The 20304-nt window shown below is 44.5% G+C and overlaps 1 protein-coding gene across 1 annotated transcript in view; it reads right to left on the bottom strand.

The window, feature by feature from the left end:
• Positions 1–11146: 11146 nt before the first annotated feature.
• The window catches only part of LOC310800386 (AT-rich interactive domain-containing protein 3B-like), a gene marked incomplete at both ends in the record, with an annotated part of 19912 nt that continues 10754 nt past the window's right edge, over positions 11147–20304 (bottom strand). Inside the window, 5 exons of the mRNA XM_083662987.1 lie at positions 11147–11289; positions 12622–12711; positions 13377–13655; positions 15566–15852; positions 17739–17922. Coding sequence (XP_083519113.1) covers positions 11147–11289; positions 12622–12711; positions 13377–13655; positions 15566–15852; positions 17739–17922 — 983 coding nt within the window. The remainder of the gene's footprint in view (positions 11290–12621; positions 12712–13376; positions 13656–15565; positions 15853–17738; positions 17923–20304) is intronic.

Genomic DNA, 20304 nt, shown 5'->3' on the forward strand with positions numbered 1-20304 from the left:
GCTCACTGCAAGACTGGGCCCTCAAGACTAAAGTTATCAAGGTAAGAAGGCGATTGTTTTATTTGGGTAAATCTAAAGTGAAAAATGTGAGGGTCATGACCAACAAACATTGATAGCTATGCAAAATCATGTGCCATAACGTGCAAGTCCCCCCCCCATTCAGGATGCACTGGACAGCCAGAGGTGTCGACAGCAGCTGCTGGAAACAGGAGGGAGGAACCGACAGCAGAGGGCAGGTTTGATGACGGTGTCCGAGGAGGAAGAGGACACAGACCAGCCAGAAGGCGAGGAGGGAGAAGACACAGACCAGCCAGAAGGAGAGGAGGACACAGACCAGCCAGAAGGGAGGAGAGAAGAGGAGGGAGAGCTGCAGGAACGAGCTCACCCAAAGCAGGACTTCCACAACCACCAGGTTAGAAACGTAAAGTGGGCGGCCTAAGAGAAAGGCCGCAGATTCACGCTCCTAAAATAGCCAGTGTGTACATCAGTACTCCGTTGTCCCATTGAACTTGGCATTTAGCAACCCATCAAACCTACACACCAGCCTGTATCTACCTGCACACACTCATACCTGCAACCCCCACATCCACCACACATTCGTCAGAAACATCCTTATTTGTCCAATGGCATGTCTAAATAATAACTTCATGTCTGCACCTCATTAATGGCATGATTGTGGCATACTCTGATTATATTCAGAAATGAACAGAGGCACTGGGGGCTCACCTGGAAGAACGTGTACCACAAAGGCTTAGCCCTTCGCGCGGCCGCCCCGAGGTTCGAATCTGACCCGTGGTCCTCTGCCGCATGTCATCCCCTCTCTCTCTCTCCACCTCTCCCATCTGCCCACTGTCCCATCAATAAAGGCAAAATGGTCAAAAAAATGATCTTTAAAAAAAGAGGCCCTCATTCATCAGGATTGTGTTTCACATGCAAAACACACATGTGCAGCCAGCACACTAATCCCAGCTTCCGCTTTATTCAAAGAGTGCATGACTCCATCAGTTCTATGACTCTAATCTCACATTATATGACTCTTTCTACTCTGTCAATAAGCGGATTTGAAGCGGAGGAGTGACATGCTCAAAAAGCACGGCTGGAACACACGCAAGAGAGATAGATAGGCATATGACTTACAGTACATTACAGTAATTACAGCCCAGACCCCGTCCTTACCACATGATGACATACAAAACAAAGTTTCAAATAGACATGTCGGTAACATCCGGTCACAACATGATACGGGCTGTCTCAAAGTCCTCAAGAAGTCAATTCAAGCACATGCTTCCTCCGATACATGTGCAGTGGCTTCCTCCGATACATGTGCAGTAGTCGCCAGCCGCTTCTGTTCAACCTGACAGCGAAGAGTTTCACTGGCAGGACGTAGCACGTGGGAGGATCACGCTATCCCCCCCGACACGGCCAATTGTGCCTGTATGGACACCCGACCAAGCCGGAGGTAACACAGGGGCTCGAACCTACGACCCTCGTGTTGGTAGGCAGGGAATCTACCACTGCACTACCCGGCCGCCCTTCATTTCCCTTTATCTACCTGTGCTTTCCATCTCTCACATGTGTAAGAATACCTAGAATCCATTTGGGTACACAATTTTAGTTTTTTCCCCCATTTACACAGCTTCATCTAGCTATGTTGTAACTATGTTCCACTTGTTGTTTCTCACGATTTAGGCAAGTTAAGGTTCCTGCAGCCCATCCAGGGCTTTCACACTGCTGCTCCACAGCTGCCTGCAGAAAGAGCACCAGAGAAGTCTTCAGGTCCATCACACCGTCCAGGGGATAAGTCTTCAGGTCCATCACACTGTCCAGGGGATAAGTCTTCAGGTCCATCACACTGTCCAGGGGATAAGTCTTCAGGTCCATCACACTGTCCAGGGGATAAGTCTTCAGGTCCATCACACTGTCCAGGGGATAAGTCTTCAGGTCCATCACACTGTCCAGGGGATAAGTCTTCAGGTCCATCACACTGTCCAGGGGAGAAGTCTTCGGGTCCATCACACTGTCCAGGGGATAAGTCTTCGGGTCCATCACACTGTCCAGGGGATAAGTCTTCAGGTCCATCACACTGTCCAGGGGAGAAGTCTTCGGGTCCATCACACTGTCCAGGGGATAAGTCTTCAGGTCCATCACACTGTCCAGGGGATAAGTCTTCAGGTCCATCACACTGTCCAGGGGATAAGTCTTCAGGTCCATCACACTGTCCAGGGGATAAGTCTTCAGGTCCATCACACTGTCCAGGGGATAAGTCTTCAGGTCCATCACACTGTCCAGGGGATAAGTCTTCAGGTCCATCACACTGTCCAGGGGATAAGTCTTCAGGTCCATCACACTGTCCAGGGGATAAGTCTTCAGGTCCATCACACTGTCCAGGGGATAAGTCTTCAGGTCCATCACACTGTCCAGGGGATAAGTCTTCAGGTCCATCACACTGTCCAGGGGATATGTCTTCGGGTCCATCACACTGTCCAGGGGATAAGTCTTCAGGTCCATCACACTGTCCAGGGGAGAAGTCTTCGGGTCCATCACACTGTCCAGGGGATAAGTCTTCAGGTCCATCACACTGTCCAGAGGAGGCTGACTGGCAGGGGAAGCTGCCCTCCCTCGGTCCAGATGGAACATTCCTGGTTCGGCTTGTAGATATCTGTAGCCCGGATGAAGATGATGAGGAGGAAGAGGATAAGCCAGGCACATCCTGAAGACTCCAGACAAAAGTGTGGAGGCCTCTGCTATAGATAAGCCCATACACAGGCAGCTCACAAGGGGGCGTTGAAGCAGCCAGCTTGGTGGCTTTTAGAATATAAACATAAGAATCAGGCAGAGATTTTTTAAACATCAAAGGCACATTGGGGACTAACCAAATTCACATTAATCATCTGATAACATATGACATTTGATGGATGTTTTTAAACCATAAGTCAATGTGATGTTTTTGTACTCATGTCAATCTAACAGCCTTAAGAGAAAATCACACAGTGATGCAAAATAAAATGCAATGACAACAGTTTTATTTCAGATGGTAGTCTGAAATAAATCACCAAGCTATGAAAAAGACTTTAGGCAGAACCTAAAGAAGTGTGTTTTATTGATATAACATGATACAGTTATCATAATTTGGAATATGCCTTTTTCACAGCAGCCATTTTGTGTCTAAAGGGCAGGGTAAACACAGGTGCAACCAAAACATGAATGAGAACCCCAGCACTGAAACACCCAAATGGATTGGAAGTTGAAAGCCCTCAATGTTTTTGGTTGCACCTGTGTTTACCCTGCCTTTTAGACACAAAATGGCTGCTGTGAAAAGGGATTGAACTAGCGCAATCGTGTTCAATAGGATATTTCTGGATGCAGACCATATCACTAACCTTTATGCTTTTCTTCTGTAAATATATACTGGAAGAGACCGAATGCTTCTTGTTCCATCTAGTCACCATCATTAGTAATGACCCATTTTTGCTTGAAAAGTGACATGCAGAATTGTGCACAGTAGTCCAGTGGGTTTGCAATGGCAATGTTTTATAACAACCTTATTCCAGTGTAGGCCTACTAACCCGTGTTTTATGGAAATGTACTGCATAGCACATACAGGTAAATAAAATTGTATTTTATAATGTAAATTATATTTACGTTCTATTGTCCCACCTTTCTAAGCACTTTATATGTGCATTTACAATACTTTCCCATAAGCTGGAATAAAGCCATTGTAAAGTATCCACCTCTAAATGCTTAGATAGCCACCCACCATCAGATGGGCAGCACCACTAAAGTCTGTCACTTGATATAGCTGAGCACAGCCCCCAGGATTCCCAGGCTTTATATGCTACAGCGCATGACCCATTTTGGATTTGGGCCATTCCAGTGCCCACAGAGTCAGACTGGGTTCACCTCTCTCACCCACTGGGGCACAAACCAGGTTTGACAGCACAGATGTCCCGGTCTAAAGAGGTTCTGGTTGCACAGGGTGCCAACGTGCCCGCTCCACCTGGCCCTGGCTGCACACGTCGGTCCAGTGTGCACGTCCTGCCTCTGGAGCCTCCGAGTCCGAACCGATGAGGACGCGACCGAGCACGTGGCTCTTTGACCGGACCCGATTCTGTCACACAAGAGAGGAGCCGGAATGATGAGTTATGTTCTTTTAATTTGCTCGGTAGGGCAATTAAAATGCAGATATTCATCTGACTATTTACTGAATACATTATGCTTGCAATAAAGTCGTAATCTGAAGTCTAAAGATAATATGCTGTTTGTAATATCTAGTCAAATGTGTAGTATGGATATATGATGTATGTAACCTATGTTGTGTGTAGATATTATGATGTAGTATAGTGATGATGATGCTATGTAAACCCCTTTGAGACATGTCTGTGTGATAAGGGGCTATAAAGATAACTGAACTGCAAATGCAAACTTCCAAAGCAATTCTTACCTGCATGATGATGAACTCCAGCATCAGGGGCAGATGGCTAATGCCCCCTGGAGGAAGGTCAAAGAAGAAAGGAGTATTCCACACACTGCTGGACATTGCATTTGTTTCTCTCCTGCCAATCAGCACTCCCTCATGACGCAGATTGATCAGCAGCTGGTAATCTGTAGACAGGTACACAGACATCCTACAACTCCATTGATTGAACAACATTCAAACCAGAGCCGTATAGATAGAAGAGTCCCGACATCTCCATTCACTCCAATGGACCAGTTTTTTACTCTCAAGAGTTCCAGGAAGTAAGGTCCTGGATTAAGCAGCACTGTCGAGTTGCAGCAAAATAGACAGTTTGTGTTGTACTCTGAAAGGGTTCCCTCCCCCCCCTTGAATCAAATTGTACATTATCAGCTTTATTTTAGCATGCAAAAGTAGCACGAGACCCATTCCTGGCTGTTCATTGGCTAATGAGTCTCGCATTTTGGTCCTCCATGAATCATTTTAGATTTAAAGCATACAATATTTCCGTTGAACTATGAAGTTTTTGCACACACAAAAAGTTTTTTTTTTCTCCACTGCTCTAGAGGACACTAATTCAAACATGAACATTTCAAACTGTTCATATGGCAGATGTCAAAGATAAAAAAAACAAAAACAAGACTTGACCTTAATACCATGAGCTCAAGCTATGTCTTTAACTGTGGTCAGTTAGTTCTACAGCAATTTATCCCCAAATATACATTGAGTTATTTGATCAAATTTCAGATGGAGGAAGTGTTGAAAAATTACTTGATATAAGGCTAACAAAAATATAAATCACACACACACCACCTATTCTCACGTACATACTGATACAGTATCGGGTATAAACTGGACAAAGGATGTGTAAAAGAAGAAGATAATACCATTTCCAATACATAAACCCAGAATTTTATGACCAGAAACATGAAGAATGTGATAAATATGTGGCCAAGTCATGTCGATGTGACATACTGAAAAAGAAATAGATCATGTAATGGCCGTGCATTATGTAAGATCTGCTTGTCTGAAGAAAAAAAATCTGCATAGACAGGCAAATGCAGAGCATGAGCAGAGATCTAGACGCTGGAGAGGATTGGAACATTTTCTGGGGGATTGTGAATAGTAAGGGATTAAATCACAATGTCATTAAAAAAGAGGATGATCTCCTGGCGCATTCAGATCCTGTAAGACATCATTTAATCCTCCAACATTAAAAGCAAACATGGGGACTTGCTTTGAAAAGCAAAAGTCAGTTCTGCCCAGGCAGCTTATATAATGTATCTATGTCCTTAACCCATTGATACCTGATGCAGCATTTGTGTGTGTATCCCTTTAAGACCGCGAACCGCGTTAACGCGGTTCACGGTCTTAAAGGGATACGCACACAAATGAGGGATATACACGCAAATGCTGCATCAGGTATCAATGGGTTAAGGGATCCTTTGGTAAACATACTGTACAGTTTGTCTCCTGGTTGCCATACATACTGATGACATCAAAAGTTGCTTTTACCTGATGCTGCTGGCATATGAGTGAGGGTGGCTAGGTTATCTGCTCTGAGGACCATGGCTTTGATGCGGTGGGCCAGAGTCTGATACTGAAGCAAAATGAAGAGCTGACCTAAGATCTGTGGTGGGCAGCTAAGCCCCCTGCTCATCAGTGCATCCTGCGAGTTCAGACGCTGGAGTCAAAGGGCACACGTTCAGAGCAGAGAGAACATGTTCAATCAGGAGATGAAGAATGAAGAGGCTGGTGCTTTGAAATGTGCCAAGTATACTATACTAAGTATACTAAAGAAAATACTCTTCACTACAGGATACTAGCAAAACAAAAAACAAAAAAATAATTTTCTCCCTTATCTTCTGCTTTCAAAACGGTTTCCATGGTAATGGTCTTTTCAGCACATTACCCTAAATCTCCGTGCATCTTCATCATAAAATAATCTCCCCCGCACAGATGTGAATTCAGTCCAGCATTACCTTTTTGAGCATCCTCTTGCTCGGACTAAGCTCTTTAGTGAAGTGAAATGGATGATCTGCTCTCCAGTCTGTTCCTCCACACTGGGCCTCCAGCTCGCCCAGTGTGGAGCCTCTCTGGCTCAGCACTTCCTGTGTGTATAGAGCTATTCTGAGGACGCACTTTTGGAGCTCCCTAACAGAGCTCACCTTCAGAACCAGCACCAGGCTGTGGGACTCGGGGCCGCTTTGGACGGAGGAGGCCCGCATAGGACAGGGGTACAGAGGGGGCAGGCTTCCCAGCACAGACACTTCCTCCAGGCTGTGGGGCGTCCCAGCGAGGCCGAGGACAGTCACAGTCAGAGTTTGCTGCTCCGCAGAGAAGGCCACAGTGAAGTGGAGGCAGGGGTTCGGTGAGGTCGGCTGTCTGCAGCCGGCAACTGAGCCATACCACAGTGGAGCCAGTGGGATGGGTTCCTCGGCCACAGCAGGGCCGGTGAGTCTGCTCTGCTCGCTGTGAGAGATACCGTCACCAGTCACCGTGCAGCGTCTCTCTAGGACCCTGCGCGTTTTGGACAACAGTCCCAGTTTGGGAAATACGGGCAAGGAGTGCTTCCTCGTTCCTTGGCTGTGACCTATGGGTTTATAGAGGGGGGGCGTCGGCGGCGGGGTGCTGAGGCGGCGCAGGGAAAAGTAGGACTTGGGGTGCTCCTTCCATCCAGAGGACGCACAGGCACGAGAAGGACACGACAGAGGGGTTAATTCACCCTCAGAAGGGGCGGGGCTGCTGAACGTGGAGGGAAACTCCACCATATCTCCATCCAGCGCTGCCTCGTATCGCTGCCCGGCCGCCGTTGTGTCCGCCGAGAGGGGCGAGTTCTGGGCGAGGGCGATGGGTTCGGCGGCGGGAGCTGCTGGTGACGTCACAGGCTCTTTGTCATTCGATGGACAAATGTCGCTGTTCCTCCAGCACAGAATACATCCCAGGATCAAACACAGGCAAAAAACTATCAGGCCAACGAAAAGCAGAATCTGGAGATGAACTGGAGACATAAGAATTAGAATTTTATGCCAGTTAGATACCAACAGTTTAAAAACACTGATATAATTAATTCTCATGCAACACCTGGATTACATGAGAACACAGCATATTGCTACTATATTTAATTAAATTACAAATGAGTTAACAATTTGGACACACCACCATTTCCTGTATTACCATTTTCTACATTTAATTTTTAGAATAATGGAAAAGACATCAAAACGATTAAATAACACAAATTTAATTCACAAATGGACGATGGAAAGGCATTTAAGAAATTCATACATAGGCATAAACATCAATATTGATATGCCTAAGAATCCGATTTCAAGCATTTTTAAGCATAAGCCTGTAGAACAAAATGGCTTTAAGGTCATGGAAAACATAGTATATTCTATCGGTGTCCAAACTTTTGACTGGTAGTGTACTTGTGCATATGAACCAGATGAGCTTCACATTTCGAAATTGTAAAACCATACCTTCTAATTGTTTGGTGAAAAGAACCTGCACCAGAAGCCAGAAGAACAGTATGACCATGATGCCCTCGATCATGCCCTTACAGCAGAACAGCAGCACAGACTGCCAGAGCGGCTGACCAGGGTACTCGTCATCATGGTACGGCATGGTGCTGCCAGGGTGTCTGTCTGAGCTTCTCCTGAGGGTAGATCCACAGAAACACACAGGAGCGAGGACAGTTCACTCCATCTCCAAATCCCTCTACAGAGGATCATTTGCTCGGCCGATGAAAATGCATTCTGGCTGAAAGACGCTGAAAAGACCCCGTAGTTTCAATCCAGTTTCCGCATATATTGGTGCTTCAGAGGATCAGTGTAAGCCATTGTTTTTGGGAGAACGCCACACAGGCGCACAAACCAAACGTCCGCACGCGCTCCCATCAAAACACTGTGCATATTTAGCATCACAAGGTTCCACTTTTGTCTTAGCAACAAAGTCAAACGATGAGTAAGATGGAACCTGCACATTACGTGGAGTTCATTTCTTTCTCATATAGGATGATGGAGCGGCTCCCCACAAGGTTATAGTCAAGCACCCAGTAGCAGCTGAAGCGTTTCTTCCTGGTTGAAGGCTGGAAGATGATCGTCTTGCAGGGTCCCAACTCTCCTCTGTGTGGTTCCTTTCGGTCTTGTGCCAGGACAGTGATGCCCCTCATCTACAGACAGACCAAGTCATCTTTCGCCCTGGGAGGGGCGGGGCCTGTGGGCAGCGACGCCCATCTCATAATACTTTACATGCCTGCAGCATCTTCCCTCTCTACTGTCCCAGATGCCAATCCAGCAGAGTCACTATAGAATGTCTATCCCAACAGTAAATCCTGTGGCCCATCCCCCGCCCACAAGCTGTTTCTCCCATTAGTATAGGCTACGTCAATGGGTCTGCTGCACACCAGAGAGTTCAGGAATTAACTCGGTACAGACTCTCACTTCCTCTCCCAATGATTCACTATATAGCTTTTGCTCTTGATCCGCTTGATTTCGCTTGGGCGTGAAATATGAAGAACGTGAAAACTATTAGATCAGGATTGTTATCCATTCAACTCTCAGAAACCATTTCTATATAGTCGCTAGCTTTGTTCCTCACTGCTCACTCAGTTTAGGTTCCTGGAGATTAGTTCAACAGGTTTGACATCAAGATGATGGTCAATAATGGAAATCAATTAGCAAAAAGTTGCAAATGTATGAATGTTAAATAGCCCTGAACTTGAAATGGCTTCTGCACAGGAGGCAATGCTACCCCCATCTGGCCATGCCCATACTGGACATGTTTTTCTATGACATTTCATGCCACACATGTTCGAGCCTCAACACTCCAATGAAAATGATGATAAGACATAAGAAATTAAAGGGGGAGTAAGCATGCCACATAAAATCCTGATCGTCCTTTAAATATTCCAACTGCATAAATATCTAGATTTCTTAGATAAATTTTATCCTTCAGCCAATTTCCATAAATGCAAAAGCAGTAAAGATCTACCAACAACACCAACACTGACTCCGTGGAAATCATTACACACAAGTTGTTTTTTATTCCTCATGGCCATGTCCATATAGGAAATACATTAAGCAAAGACCAAAACAGGCTTTAACATCAAGACTTGTCGAGTTCAGAGACATTTGTTTGCATTGAGAGATATGATAATGTCTACTTGATTGTCCAAATGTTCTTCAGCACAAATTATGCAGATTATGCTGCATTAAGTCTTACATATCTCTGTAAAAGAGTGAGGTAGCGCTGTTTCAGTGTTCAAATGTCAACATGCTCTTCGGATCAAAACTTGAGGTCATTAATTAAAGATACATTCTCTGTGTTTGGGTACAGTATAAAATACAACACAACACAGCAATACAGTATACAGTACAACAGTGATGAGCGAACACACAGTGCGGAGTCCACCCTGGTCCAGAGAAAATTCCTGAGAAAAGTTACTTCCCACTATGGAAAGTCAAATGAGGTAACTGTTCTATCACTTCCACTTCAGATACGTTTCCAGCAGAAACCTTGCATTTCAAATTTTGCTGTAATGAGGATGGATGTAATGAGTTTCATAGCTTGCCTTTGAGACCAAGCCAAATCATTAAAGGATGGGTTTACCGATGGGGAATATGAATATATATTAATTCTTAAAAAATCTTAAATTTCGAATCCGTTGAAATTTTTGAAATTGCTTGTTCACAGCCAGAGAAAAAAATAAATGAAAAAAAAAAAAAAAAAAAAAAAAAAAAAATTGGGCCAGGTGACGCGTTTCGCGTCGAAACGCGTCACCTGGCCCATTTTTTTTTTTTTTTTTTTTTCATTTTTTTTTCCCTCTGGCTGTGAACAAGCAATTTCAAAAATTTCAACGGATTCGAAATTTAAGATTTTTTAAGAATTAATATATATTCATATTCCCCATCGGTAAACCCATCCTTTAATTGTGCAGTGTAAAATGTCCAAATCAAAGAAAAGAATCCAACCAAATCCTGTTCGATATTTTTCCGAATTCCGAGATACAAGCTTTCTGCGGAACACTGAAAACATAATCCTATCCCAAATGTTCCAAACCAAATGTTCACTAGGCGGGATACAAAATGGCTGCTGCAAAATGGTCACAGATGGGAGCTATCACATCAAGCCATGGCCTTTCTTTTGGTCTTCATTAGCTGCACTTTGACAACTAAGTTGTTTTGTTGATGGCTATGGAAAGTGATGGATGCTATTATATTGTAGATAGCTAGAGAGCATTGACACTCACCATGCTCTTTTCTGCTCTAAAGACGCTTTTGAACAAGCCTTTCGAAGCAAAGCCCTTTAGACATGAATATATGGCTACATCTCAAAATAGCTTCCAACAGGCACTAAGGTAAACTGTTAACCTGAATCTCCATTTAATTCATTTGAAAAGCCTTTAAGGTCAAATATATCAATGTCCTCCTGATAAGATTCTCATTTAAAGCACATTATGTTGTCAAAAATAATGGGAAAAACAACACAACAGAGTTCTAACTGCTTTGTGTGTTCGCTGATTTCCCCAAATGACTGCATTGCTTAAGTGTACAAATGGGAAGCCAAATGTGTACAACTAATTTAGATATCAATAGACAGTCCTTAGTTGTTGTCTGTCAAGAGAGGTATGTGTATATATATATAGCACTCAATTATTTCACTAAGGACAGATTTAAATGCCAGGAGTGAGCCTTAACTTGGTCCCTTTGAGGAAGAGGAGGATGAAGAGGAGGGGCTATGTGAGGAGAGGGCGCTGAACCCGCTTGTTCCTGCAGGGGTGATGGTGTGCGACGCCACAGCAGCAGCAGCAGGTGACTTCTGGGCAAACAGCGTTCCTGCAGTGGAAGAAGAAGAAGAATGCCTTCATTGAATAGTTGGACAATGAAATGTCGTCACTCCAGGGAGAGCCAATCCGCTGTGTGTGCCAAAAAACTAGGGGTGCCAAAAATAATCGATTCACAAATGTCAAAAATCGATTATTTAAAAATAATAATAATAATATATATATATTTTTTAATAATCAAATAAAATATAATGGAAGTACATGCAGTTGTTTATTTTAATTATGGATCATAATACAATGCAATTCCAAATGCACTTTTATTTTAAAAGTAGCCACACAGTGAGAAAAAAGAAAGTGAGAAAAAATAAATCATGTTTTGTGGAAAAAAGTGATGCATCGATTTAAGATGCATCGAGATGCATCGATAATCGTAATCGAATCGAATCGTAGCCCTCTGAATCGTAATCGAATCGAATCGTGAGGCCAGTGAAGATTCACAGCCCTAGCACGCACCACCATGTTTCAGGAGTGCTGCTAACCCTAACATACATGTCTTAGTGCTGCTAACCCTAACATACATGTCTTAGTGCTGCTAACCCTAACATACATGTCTTAGTGCTGCCGTTATGCAGTTGTGCGGTGGTAGCATGGAGGGGGGTGTTTCCAGGACGCTGGATTACACCGTTAAGCCTTCTTGAGGTGTCGTGGGCCTAACTTAACGAAACGTCGGTGAAGGAAGGTGCCCACTTGAAAACCCCAATGACATGCTTCATACTGCTGTTGGCTAGGGTAGGTAACTGGTGATTTGTGTCTTGTTTATTGGTTTGTTAGCCTGTTAGCTTGTTTTATTCTGGATTGGGCTTCTAAATGTGTTTTTCCTCGGATTTTGGCACATGGGATAGTAACATCTTGTCCTGTGTATTACGGTAATTAATAATAATACTAACCCTAACATACATGTCTTTGTTGGGGGATAAGAGTATAGTGAAAAGCAGAGGCAAACTAGCTGTTATTATCAGGGATGCAAGGTCACAGAGAGTGAAAAAGCTGACAGATACCAGGGCAGACATAAAACCACTTAGACATTCTCCTATTTTGGGATGAAAAAGGTGACCATCACCTAAAGGTGACTAGTTTGCATCCCTGATTATGCATATGACTAGCTTGTCACTTTTTGCAGAATTTGCACAATTGATTGCTCGTTTTATTTCTCCCTTTGGAATTTTGAGGAAATCGTATTGTCTATTTTTGTCCCATCTACCACCATTAGATGTGACCGTTTCTGCTCATGCACTGGTTTCTGCCAACATGCCCAAAGACACTTGCTTACTACCAGCTGTCAAACCAAACACAGAGGCCATATTTGCATTAACAATTGACTCACCTGAGTAAAGGGTGCCGTTGACTTCCACAGATACGCTGATACTGGCAGCTCCGTTGGTGGAGATGCTCAGCGACAAGTCCTGTTTGCTTTCTGTGGCTGAAGGGAGAAAACACTCCGTGTCATGGACTTTCCCCAACATCATGGTCGGTAATGTTGAGGGGACCAAAGAGAGCCAAAGTGAGCCAAAGTGAAACGTCACTCCCTGCTTTCTCCCTGTACCAGCCAGCGCTGCGAAAAATGTGAATGGCGGTGGACGGAGAATAAGGTTACTTTTTTGATCCCGTTTGAATTGTGCCATGGGGGTGCCAACGTTAATTTTGATCATTTAAAACATAACTTTGCATGTCAAGAAAGTCGCAGTTTGTCGCCAAACTGTTGCACTAGAAGTTATCAATCAGAAAGACTAACTACATACACTGTCGCCTAAGTGACGTCACTTTCTCTACCGGCAAAGCTGAAGACCGGCGACATGCCACGAGCTTCCACGAGCTGTCGTTTTTATACGAAACTAACCCCTACGTTTCAGTTTGACGACAAACTGTGACTTTCTTGACATGCAAAGTTATGTTTTAAATGGACAAAATTAGCGTCCCCCCCCCCCCCCCCCCGTGGCACAATTCAAAAGTGACCTTATTCTCCATCCACCGGCGTTCATATTTTTTCGCAGCGCTGGGTACAGCGAGAAAGCAGGAAGTGACGTTTCACTTTTGGCTCTCGGCGTCTGTGTAGTCAGAGTGACTGAGTGCTAAACCCACCGTGGCCGTTGTTCAGTTTGAGGTTCATCGGGTTGAAGTGAGAGGCCATGGCCAGGAGGTTCTGCTGGAAGGCCTGCTGCATAAGACGCTGCTGCTCCTCTGCCAGCCGGGCCATGTTCTTCCTGTCCGGCCCGTCGGCCGCGTGGACCACCCCGGCGCCGCTGCGCTCCAGCTTCTCCCGGAGATGCTCCAGGGTGGCAGCTTGTGCCAGCTGCTGCTGCTGTCCCAGTGCCAGCGCCATGGGCAGCCGGCTGGGTAACATGGGCATGGACATGTCATCTGATGGGAGCAAATCAGAGAGACAACTGTTACAAATGTCATAAGAAAATGTGCAGGACACAGGAAAGCAACATTGGAAAAAACAGTGGGAAAAAAACAGGAATCTTCTTTTAGAAATAAACAACACTGTATAAACCTGAAAATCCTGGGACAGACAAAAAACAACATCTGTCTCAATTTACATTTTCGCAGAGTTTGTACCGAGTCGTTATCGATCTTCTAAACGTGTGGGGGGCGGGACGTTTACAGCACATGTACTGTACCCCACTGTACCCCACTGCACCCCACGTCCACTTGGTTCATCACAAAGTAGTCACACTGAACAGACGTAAGGCAGCAGGCAGCTCAATCATGGCTCAATAATATGAGCAAGTTGAAAGCTGCTTTAAGAATCGTAAGCATCGTCTAATGTACTGTTTAGATGTACAACGTTGGAACAAACATTTTGAAACTCATCGATTCATATTAGGCAAAAATAATAATAATAAGATTGAGAGTGCCACTAATTTTGAGATGCAACAGAAAATACGACAGATTTCAGATCTGTACCACTAAGGCCATGTTCAGACTAGGAGGCCAAATCTGATTTGTGAACTTTAGTGACCTATTAACTCATTAAGTGCCATAGACGACCTAACTCGTCTTACATAATCCAGCGCTTAAGTGCCAAGGACGAGCTAACTCGTCTTACATAAACATTTATTTTTTTTGACGGTGGGACATCAATCAACCCCTTTTACATCTTCGAGATAACTATTTGGAGCAAGAGCATGTGTGTAATCTATTTTACCGACCACTAAGTGGCGACAGAGACAGAGAGAAGCCACAGCCACGGGACCCAAAAGCCACGGGACCAAAAGCAGCCGCCTCCCGCGGAAATGGCTTGGCGATTTTACAGTCAGAAGCCCGGAGACACACACACAGAACGGACAGAGATCCCTTCCCCCCAGAGCCGCGGAGCAACGCGCGAACACACACACACACACACACACACACACACACACACCGCGGGAGCAAGCCATTCAAGGAAATGGCGACGCGATTTTACAGTAATCCATTTCAGACTCGTCTTGCCCGACAGGCAGACAGGCAGGCAGGCAGCAGCAACGCGCTTCTGACACGCCCGCTGTTAGAGCCAGGAGGAAGGAGGAGAAGACACACGGAGGGAGGAGTTTGAATGAGAGGGGTGTTTCCTGTTGTTATGGAGGAAATTACTGTTCAAAACTATTGTTTAGAATGTCTGACGGTCTTACTGATGCCAAAAATGAATGGTTAAAGTGACTGTTTCACAAAAAGCCATTTATCTCTGAATAAATTTCCAGACGCTGAAACCATGCTGTACTCAACGGCTAATATCTACATAACTACTAACTCTGCAAACTAACTCTTTTAGACAGAGAAAGCACACATTCTATTAGTTATTTTTAGATGATTGGTGTTCATGAATTCTTAACAGAAAAGAATCCTCGGCTGTTCTAAAATGAGCCAGAATCGTCAAAAACACCCCTGGCACAACTTACCTACAGGAATGAAAACATGGCTGGCACTCAATGTGTTAATGATTCTATCCAGATTGGCTTTATGAGTCTGGACGCTCCAAGTCTGATTTGTGTCACTTGTCCCAAACCACATATGGAGGTCTGGATACACAGATCCGACTTGAAAATCAGATTTGTGGCAGTGCGGACACACTCCCAAATCAGATTTGGGAAACCAATCAAGATAATGATGATGAATGACTTTATCAGCAAATCAGATTTGCCTGTAATGTGAACATGGCCTAAGTTTTGAAGGTCAATTAGACCCCCTTCCCCCCCGCTTTTTGGTTTTGTTTTTGCTTTTTGGCTAGGGAGACAATCAAATTCAAATCCAATACAAATTGCAACATGGATGCGCACACTTCCACATACCTGCATTTCTCTTGAAAGATGGGCTGAGGGATGAACTGAGACCGTTGTGCCGGGCGGAGGAGCTTTGCATCTTGGGGGAAGACAGCAGGGAGTGGGGGGCGGAGCTGGGGGAGGGAGAGAGCAGGGAGTGGGGGGCGGAGCTGGGGGAGGGAGAGTAGCGGTACAGGGTGCTGCTGTAGGTCGGGCGCCGGCCCTCTCTGCGGTTGCTGTCGATGGCCGCCTGGAGCTCACCTGGAGAACTCAGCCCCTTCTTCTCACACTCAAATCCGTACAGGTACTTCATATACCTACATGGAACGGTTTCATAATCATCTTGACTGACATAGCACTTCTCAAACACAGTTACAAAACACTGTAGAAGAGACATAGCACTTCTCAAACACAGTTACAAAACTGTCATAAAAAGTCATCATTAGACAATAGCAAGTCTATTAAAAATGTGTTTTAGAAGAGATTTAGGGGCACTTTACACGAGGACGGTTTCCTATGGTGACGGGGAATTATTGTATCGTTAGTGCCTCCCTTTTAGACGGCGACGGCGAATTTGGGCTTAGGAAACGACACATTTTGAAACCACCCTCCAGAGTGAAATTCTTGAGGACGCTTCCCGCTGATCGCTCCATGTGATCGCTTGAAGACGGCTCATTTCAGGAACTCTGACGTGCCTGCACACGCGACACACGCGATTACGTCATAGCCGTGCGCGAGTTGGCAACCATTTTCAAAATAAAACGTCAGTATGAATGAAGTTTGGCAACATTCAGAATTAAGCTACACTGCGGCCAACTTCAGTTACATGTTCAGAACGTTACTGCTGCGAGGAGCCGATGGCTGTACCCGGTCGGCATTTAACGTTAGTTACAAAAGCACGTCGACAGTGTTTTCTCACTACCAGTAGCAGTAGGGTTTGACAAGTCACAGTCAGCGCTCCCGGTCCTCGCTGCTCGTTAAAGATTTCCAATAGGCGTTATTCTGATCAACTGGTCACATATGTGTTACGTTCTCACCCGACAAATATTAAAACTTTAAACAGTTTGGGGTTTATTTTAGCTTGAAAACAGCTTTTTGGCAAGTCTAAATGACTGTGGTAGGCGTACTCTACTTCCGGGTTTAAAACCGGAAAAACGATTACGAAATGACGTCATGCAGAAGCGTCCTTGTATGGGCAAAGAATAAGGTGATCACACTGCCACCTAGTGACCTGGCATGTACATTATGGCGTTTTAAAAATTCAACAGCGCTCATGTAAACGGGGAGAAGGTGTGAAGGAAAAGGTGTGAAGGAAACGCTATTGTGTCGTTTCTTCCAGAAACTGTCCTCGTGTAAAGGGCCCCTTAAAAGACCATGCTTTGGAAACCACTTGAATACTGCTGAGGGGTTTTATCACTTATCAAAATGTCACCCCCTCTATCTCAATTAGACTTGCACACATAGCGTGAATGACTCTAAACTAATCTGAGAGCGAGAAAAAATGGTGGGTTTATTGATCTATTCTATATGATCAAATTACTTTGCAAAATTATTGTAAAGGTGTAAAGGTTTTGTCTCAGTAAGCAGTGAGGAAAGTTCTAGAAAAACATTAAGATTTCAGCTCATGCATCTACTGCCTGCCATGCTGCTATGAGTGCATAATCAATTCAAACGTTACAAAAATTAAGAATAAAGTCACTGAGGTTGTGAAATTAAACGTATAACATTACCAGAGGAGCTTCTGCACTTCACAAGGTATTTGTTCTAGCGGTGGGAGCATTGTTCATAATATATATATATTTTTTTGCCCAGCTGAATTCTGTCCAGCCGCTTCTTTTCACCCGACAGCGGGGAGCTTCACCGGCAGGACGTAGCAGGTGGGAGGATCACGCTATTCCCACCAGTTCCCTTCCGCCCCAAACAGACGCCCCGACCGACCAGAGGAGGCGCTAGCGCAATGACCAGGACACATGCCCTTAATCCGTCTTCCAACCCGCAGACACCGCCAATCGTGCCTGTATGGATGCCCCACCAAGCCGGAGGTACGGTAACACGGGGGCGCGAACCTGCGACCCTCATGTCGGTAGGCAGGGAATCTACCGCTACACTACCCGAACGCCCAAGCTGAATTCTGTTTGAAGGTGGATCCCTTTTCTTAAAAAAAAAGAAAAAACAGCACCAACAATTGCAGAGAGACACCTACTGAGTGCGCAGGGTGAAGGCGGCACTGGTGATGGAGGTGGGGAGGTTGAGACCCTTGGTGATCTCTCTCCAGATCTTCTTGTTGATGACCTCCACCAGGCCCCCCTTGTCCGTCACGAGCTTGTAGAGCCTGTACAGGTCCAGCACCTGTTTGGCCATGATGGGGATGCGGTTCACAGGAGTTCCTGAATGAATGCAATGAAATATATATATATTCATCTAAAGTCCAACTTCATCTTAGCATATTCATTTCAGACATAGTATGGCAGAGTGGGACCCATGCCTAATGTAATGTAATCTTTCAAACAGTCTAGTCTACTATGTGGACATAAGGGGGCTAATAAGATATTGGCTGTATGCAAATGTAAACCGAGTGCACAGAGCATTGAATAATATGTGCACCCGTTTTCATATTTTCCATAAGCTTAGGGTCCCGAATCAACACAACTCCCGTGTTCTAAACGCAGAAGTTGAGAAAAACAAGGGTCCCCTGCAACAACATCACGGACAGGAACCTGTACAATGAGGAAGCGCGGGGGATGCAGCCATACGTGATTGTGACTTGTCCACCTCGGGGTCAGAGGTTAAGATTAGGTAAAGTGGGACAGCATGTAATCTGTGTGAATAGACCCGTCTAATGAAGCTTATTTCAAATGGATGGGGGGCGGGGATAAATCCACACAACTGCTCTATTATTGCGTTGCTCTGAGAGGGGTGGGGGAGGGGTGGTTTTAGGGCCAGCAGTGCCTCTGCCGGACTAAAGATTGACAGCTAACCCTTCCAATCCTGCTTTGGAATAAAGCCAATTAATGAAGGGGGCTCAAAAGCAGTTGCAGAACTAAGATTACTTCTTAGTTTAGAATATGAACACATGGTGCAAAACACACGTGCTTAAACCAGCCATGACCTCTTTCTCCCAAATGAGTCAATATTGCTGATAGGGTGGTGACCGACTGCATCTACTTTTGACACAGGGATTTGTGTTCATCTAAAAGAAGTAGAGTTAGATTCAATCATAGTGGTTAAAGAATTCAGCATCCCTAGTGCACTAGGACCCTTGCTAGACAACATGACTACTAGACCATTATATCTGAATTAAATCAAAACAAGATTACCGTAAATTCCGGACTATAAGCCGCACCTTTTTTCCCGTTTTTTGCCCTTTTTTGGCCCCTGCGGCTTATATAACGGTGCGGCTTATCTATGGATTAAAAAAAAAAAAAAAAAAAAAAACTTTTTTTTTAGCACTCTTTCTAACTTTAAATCCACTTCTGTTTTAATTTCCTCTCTTGCCCTCTTTTCACCACACTGTATGACACTGTATGACACTGTATGACACTGTGTGCACTGTAAATAACAACACAGGTGGTGTTGTGTTATGTTGTTTTGTTGAAATGTTAATAAATGGGAGCTTCCATTTATTACATATGGTAATTAAACATTAAAACACAAAAAAAAAAAAAAAAAAAATACCATTAAAACACCCGCGGCTTATAGTCCGGTGCGGCTTATATAAGAAAAAAATAGTCAACTTTGCAGGTGCGGCTTATACACCGGTGCGGCTTATAGTCCGGAATTTACGGTACATTTTGTTTTTAACCTATATTACATACTAGACCAGAGGTTTTCAAAGTGGGAGGCGGGCCTCCCCGGGGGGGGGGGGGGGGGGTTGCTCCAAGCAGTTTCAGGGGAGGCTCAGTGAATGGAAATGGGACATTTTTACATGAGTTATTACATTAGTAATCAAAATAAATGTGTGTGATTTGGTTAAAGAGGTCGTTCAGAGATAGTCTTTTGGGGGGAATTTGACAGTTTTTCCAACTTTCCCAGAGTCAGAGACAAACAAATGCTTTCAGACAGACCTTTTTTATGTATTTGGTGTATTCTGAAGTATGTGAAACAGCAACATCAAGCTATCTTGGCTCAATTGTTGAGTGTCTATGGGATCAAATAACATAATCATGATCCCATAGGCATCCAGGAATTGAGCGAGGGGGGGGGGGGCAACTTTTTCCCAGCTTGGTCTGGGGGGAGGCCCACAGTCTCAGACTTTGAAAACCCCTGTACTGGACAGTTAAATGAAGGTCTTGATTGTATTCACTCACTTAACATTCTTCACATTTTGTTGTATTTCTGCCGTATTTCAAAATATTTTTTATCCAAAGCACTTTACAATGTGCCTACATTCACCCATTCACACACCGAGGGCGGCAAGCTGCCACGCAGGGTGCTGGCACAGCCATCGGGGGAGCAAATTTGGGGTTCAGTGTCTTGCCCAAGGACACTTCGACGTGCGGACTGGAGGAGCCGGGGGGGATCGAACCACCGACCTTCTGGTTGCTGGACGACACGCTCTACATCCTGAGCCACAGCCGCTAACTAAACTAGCAATTGATATGATAATAAATATAAAAGATCTGAATGGATTTACAAACTCGAATTTTATGTGACTTAACCCATTTTAGACTTTGAATTAAGATTATAAAACAAACCTTGAATCTTTTTTTTTTATATATATATAGCGGCAGAAGAGCAATAATTAGTGGGTGCAAAAAAAAATCTTATGA

Source organism: Poromitra crassiceps (assembly GCF_964638095.1).
Source record: "Poromitra crassiceps genome assembly, chromosome: 30".
In the NCBI taxonomy this organism is placed as follows: domain Eukaryota; kingdom Metazoa; phylum Chordata; class Actinopteri; order Beryciformes; family Melamphaidae; genus Poromitra; species Poromitra crassiceps.